We start from the raw sequence: 6,000 nt of genomic DNA on the forward strand, positions 1-6,000 counted from the left end.
GCAGAATCATTAATAAATTTTAGAATCTCCAAATGTCAGAATTATAAGACCTACAAAGACAGTTGATTATCATCAACGGTCTATAAAAATATTTGTTTCCCCCCATATACTATTAATCTTTCTGCTTAAGTATTCAACTTCAAAATGCAAGAATTATTCTAATATTGCATTTTAACAGGGAATGCTTCATGTCAGCTTTGACCTTGGCCTGACCTCTACAGAAAAGCTTTGTGTTTTGAGGTATGTGATGAATAGCTCTCTGGCTTTCCATTAAATCCAGTGCCACTGGTTGTCAACAGTGATGCTCAGAAGGGGTAGTAAAGTAGTTTAAACAATCAGAGGTATTTTCTAAACTAGTTAATTAAATATTAAATCTAGGCAGAAAAGAAAGTCAGAGATGTTCTGCACATATATTTCTACCTCAGCAAATCTGGAAGTACTTTAAGTGAGGCAATTTCATTATCTATACTGCTTTTCCAAAGAATAAGGAAACAATGAAGTATGGCTATATAAGGCCAAAATATACACAGGCTTATTTGGCCTTCCTGTGCCAGAAATGAAGTAAACTTTCCTTTGGAGGATGCGTTTGATTCACATTGTTGAATAGGGTTCTCAGTTTGAAGGATTTACACCTTATTTACCCAGTTTCTGTTCTTTCAAGACCAGGGCTTCTCTCCCTAGGCCAGGACTACACGTAGAGAAGGTCCTTAATAAATATTCATTGGCCTAAATTTAGATTAAAGTGCATTAAACTGAATTTAAAAATCAGAGATGAAAGAATAATGATAAAAAAGAAATCAGACCATCAGCCCTATTTTTCACCTGTGTCTGATCTATGCTAGTGCCTGGCACACACACTACGCTCTCAATGGATGTTTGCTGAATGAATGAAAATCAGTATATTGAAATAATGACCACTTACTGATACAAATGCCAGTTGGTTAATTGTATATAAAATATCCAAGCTCATTGAGAAACATAAAACAGTAACACCCAATTCTGCCAACTCTTTTATCCCTGTCTACCTTCAGAATGTTCAATTTTCCAACTTCTGAGGATGTTTCCTTACCCTAAATTAATCTACCAACTTCAAAGTTATTTATGCATGTTTTATTTTTATGGTACATTCAGGACAAGTTGACAAGTTATTGATTTATTTGTAAGACACATGCAGGAAGGGTAATTTTAACTTGAGTTGAAAAAGTGTATGGGGCATATACATGAAATATGTATATATATTTATATATGTGCACAAGATACACACATATATTATGAAATCTCCCCACATCCCTCTCAAGTTATCTAAATCAAGTTATACATGTACATTACCATGCATATATACACATATACATAATATTTATTTACATTTATATTCTCAATGTTCTGAAAGAAAGCAAACACCAACCTTTAAGCTTCTCTATGAGCTTAACTTAGATGAGTGGCTTTTTCCCCACTATACTCATCCCTAAGACTTTTTAATAGACATGTGATACGCTAGTCTGTGTCCAAGCTCACCTACAATTTCTTTTCTCCAAAGACAAGGCACATCTGCCACCTGCTCTACTCCGTGTCCCAGCAACAACTGTCGAGCAGCATAAAGATTGATTATCAGTCAAAAACCATTGCACAACACCAGATTTTGGTGGGTTAAGCTTGCTGATCCAGCAAGAGATGGTGTGAAATTTTCAGGAGTGTGTGCCAACATTTTGGTGCTAAAAGAACAGCAGTGCATGTCACAGTGAAACACAGCCAAAGATATGCAGACAAAGCAGAGAAGTTTTTGTTCTGGACTTGGCTTCAAAGGATAAAAGAGGAAAACAAAAAATAGGAGGAAATGAGTTTGTCCATTTAAAAATCATCCACCAAGCTTAGTCCTGTGTGTAACAATGTTATTTTAGGCACATACATCCAGGAAGTTTTCTAAGCTTAGCTGTAAACAATTTTTTATATTCATCTACAATACCATTATCATATGAAAGGCAAGTTATTTCTTATTAAAAATAATCAAGGTTCCTAAGAAAGCACTCGTTATATAAATATCTGAATATATAAAGCACTCAGAAACATTTACCCATAAACACTCATGCTTATATACAAGCAGATGATTAATGAATAAAAAATAAAGGCAGCCATGTCTGAAGTTAAAGCAAAAGCTGAAAATTACATGAGTCTATTCTATCATATAGGTAATTTTTACTGAGTATTGTAGCAACAAGTTTCTTTACAAGGGCCAAATTACCTTGAACTTTCTATTAAATTCAATAAATTATTTATTTCCTGATGATCAAGCATTATAAAAGAAAAAATCTTAGTATTATTTTATATAATAATATTAATAAAGAATTTTTATCACCTCAACTGCTATGAATTCCAGAATTACTTTTCATCTACTTATGCATTTACTGCCTAGACTTGCCTTTAGTTCACCAGCTTTATAGCACTTGCAGAAAAAAATTACTTGTAAAAAGGTATAAAATGCATACGGGAGTACAGCAGTTAGATACAGTAAATTCATATGCCAAAGTTGTTTCATTTAAATGCAATTACCATATACAGGACTTGATAACAGACTCTGGATATGACATTCTTGGAAGAATATTCTTAGCGTACTTTCATTTATTTCTTAAAATGTATTCTTTACCACTAAAAAAAAATGTTTTTTTATTTTAGAGAATCTCTACATTTCTAAAATGTTAGAAATAGTGCACTTTAAAAAAAACCTTACCTACAAATATGTCTAAAAATTATATATTTTTATGTTTATCTTTCATATATAATTCATATTATTAAAATTTATATTACATATATATTTCAAGGTAAAAAAGTCAAGCTGAAGCATTTACCTTATGAAAAATTTTATTAGGAAAATTACATGTATCTTAGAATTATGTGTTCATTACTGGCCACATTTTCATAATTATGTTAATGCCATCTGAAAAATGACCAAGAGAGTAGTAAATGAATAAATGATACTTGAAACTTTGAACTATTTTCTAAGAGAATAAATCTAATGAATTATGTCTGTTGGGTGTCACAGAAACTAAACAGTAAATTCAATAATCTGATTTAATTTATTATATTTTCACCATTTAACCTCCTGCAGGCTCCCTAATGTCTATTCAGATCTATATTAAATTAAGCACCAATGCTAATGAAGGGCAATAAACGTGGCTGTCAGTGGATTTTTCTTTCATTAACCACATTATCCTCTTACTGAGCTGTAAATGCGTAAACATTAGTTTTGTTAAACCATGCAAAAAAGACAGGATGGAAATCATTTTTTAATTGCATCCCTCAAGCAATTTACTGTATGTGGGGGTGGGAATTTCTTTTTCTTTTTTACCTTTAATTTTTTTGAATGGGTCTATAAAGGGCTCTCCCACAGAAACATAAACATCGGCTTCATGGGGTACATCCTCAGGTCTGAGGGCTTCGGTGCCGTCTGCCAGGAACACTCGTCGCGCGGCCTTGTTCAGACGCAGCTTCTCCGTGCACTCCTCCAGCAGCTGAAGACAGCAAGAGGTAAGAGAACGTGATTAACAACGAGGAAAGTAATACATTTCCATTAAACAAAAGGTGCTAACAATCAAAAGTGAAATTTGAGTCAACTGCCAGAGTTCACTGGAGTAACTTCACACACACAGTTATTTTCTAGTAGTTGAAAATAGACAAATAAAAGGTAAATGGTGGCACTAAGAATATCGAATGATTGTCTGAGTTCTTAAATGTTCTGTCAGTTACATGTTCTTATAATTCTACAAGATATAAATATATACAAGATATATTTAACTGAATATACTATTTATATATTGATGAAAAGGAAATGAAGTGCCTATGAGTTCTACATCTACATAAGCAATTTACATACTCATATTGCTTAGAAAAAAATTTTAACACAATAAATGTCATTTTTCTCATGTTTTGTATTATAAAGAGAGTAAAGGAAGAAATGAAGCACTGAAAACTTGTGAACACTAGTTACCAAGGAGATGGTTGGTGCAGTAACTTTGGCAAAGACTGTTCTAGACCCATTTCTGTAAGCTGTGGCTCTAATCACTCGGGGTTGAAGTTTCTGTCTTTGAGACATTCTGTCCCAGTTCTGAGCTGACTGAAATTTTGAAGAAGAGAATTCTGCAACTCTGAAGAGAAAAAAGGAGGTAGAAATCAATGCATGTTAACTAGTAAAAACACTCCAAAAGATATTATCCTGGATATTTTTTACAGCTATATGTCCAAATGATTATTTGTAAGTATTCTTCAAAAAACTTTTTATAATTGTATATAACTACTTCAGTATTTGAAAACATTCAACGTAGGATAAGTTTGCCAAAACTGTTCATGTAAAACACATACATCAGAATAAGGCCTTTCAATTATTTTACTTATAAAGTACCACAAAATTCATTTTTAAAAATTACAGTTATAAATTCTGATAGAAAGCAAAAGAAATAGTAATATGGTCTTAACATTATAAAATAGTAAGTGAAGAAATGCTCTTTTAAGTTTTCATGTTTATCAAAGTTCTTTGATTTCTTTAAAAAGATTTCAAATTCAAATAGATAACTAAATTTTTATTCCAAAGTTAATTGTAATTGCTTTCATTTCAAAGTGTTCAGAGGCAGTAAGAGATTCCTAAGTTTTTTTCTTCAGTCAAAACCAGTGTCAATCTTTATAATTTTCTCAGCAAATGTCCATGTAAATGACTACCATGTCAAATTTTTTACTTAAGAGTTCTCAAACTAATCCTGTTAGTTCTTAATGCCATGGAAGGCAAAGTAAACATTTTAAAATAAAACTCTAGGGAAATTAAAATCACAAAATATCCACCTATTTAAATACATGAAAATAATGGGAGTATCAGTTTCTTGGTTTGATTTTCATTTTACAAACATTTTATTCTATCCACAAACTCTTCGGTTAGAAGTTTATGATAAAAAGATCTATGATAACAACTTTGATGTGAAAATACAAAATATTGTTTTACAATAATTTCACTGCAATTTAATTTTATTTTAAAATACTGGTTAAATATCAAAAGCATACATTTCTATTTTTAAACAAATATCTGGTAAGCAAAGATATTTCATGGTCCTAGACTGACTTCTGCTCCAAATATTTTTTTCAGAGTTTCGTATTATCGGAGTTGAAGTATGCTTCATGTTTTCCACAAATGTAATCAACAACATTCTACTCTTATGCTCTCAAAGAAAACAACAAAAAAAAACAGAAACAAAACCCTAGAGACAGAGATGTGTTACATTTTAACATCTGAAACAGTCAACTGCATCATTACAAACCCTACTCAGAGGAAAAGTCTTCAACAGTTGGTTGAAAAGAACAGAGGACAGCTTTGATTACCTCAGTTGACCTGCCGGAGCCCTGACAGGTCTGCTTCTCTTGGAGGCTGATATAAAACAAGAATTGTTTTTACTGTTTGATTTGTAGCTCTCTGGGTCTGATATTTCATCACGGCTATGATCTGATGCTTTTTGATGTGTGGAGCAATCTTGGAGTCCTGACCCTTCTGATATTGCTGCTGAAAGCAAAAGTCTGTTGGGGCCAAACTGAGGCTGCAAATAATCTTCAGTAGTTTTAATTACTGCTTTTGCCTGGGATGACATTAACTCCGTGGAAGCAATAATCCATGGAAGAATATGGTGAATTGATTTGTAATCAGTTATTACGAGTGCCACATAATAACTAGTTTTGTTCTATGTGCTAGACAAAATACTGTACCTGTAGTCATTATTTTGTTTAATCTTTACAATATCCCTGGAAAGTAGGTACTATTGTTATCCCCACCTTCTAGATTTAAGACATTGTGGCTTAGAGAGGCTAATGAACTTGTCCAAGTACAGGGAGAAACTGAACACAAGCTTGTCCTAAGATAAAACCAATATTCATAACCATCAAACTTAATTACTTACTTAAAGAAGAAAGCTGGGTAACCCTTGAAATAATCTCAGTAAAATTTTTAAATTCTTAGATTAATTTATTAAA

At 32.3% G+C, this 6,000-nt stretch overlaps 1 protein-coding gene across 7 annotated transcripts in view; it reads right to left on the reverse strand.

Annotated features, from left to right (window-relative positions):
• The window catches only part of DCDC1 (doublecortin domain containing 1), a 360,320-nt gene extending 354,694 nt beyond the window's left edge, over positions 1 to 5,626 (reverse strand). For all 7 annotated transcript variants that reach the window (XM_036029173.1, XM_036029175.1, XM_036029174.1 and 4 more), the window contains exons 1-3: positions 5,359 to 5,626; positions 3,983 to 4,139; positions 3,344 to 3,506 (exon numbers count right to left, since the gene is read on the reverse strand). In XM_036029173.1, the coding sequence (XP_035885066.1) occupies positions 3,344 to 3,506; positions 3,983 to 4,139; positions 5,359 to 5,621 (583 nt within the window). In that variant the 5' untranslated portion in view covers positions 5,622 to 5,626. The remainder of the gene's footprint in view (positions 1 to 3,343; positions 3,507 to 3,982; positions 4,140 to 5,358) is intronic.
• Positions 5,627 to 6,000: the final 374 nt, after the last annotated feature.

This window comes from Phyllostomus discolor, chromosome 6, assembly GCF_004126475.2.
Source record: "Phyllostomus discolor isolate MPI-MPIP mPhyDis1 chromosome 6, mPhyDis1.pri.v3, whole genome shotgun sequence".
Taxonomy (NCBI): Eukaryota; Metazoa; Chordata; class Mammalia; order Chiroptera; family Phyllostomidae; genus Phyllostomus; species Phyllostomus discolor.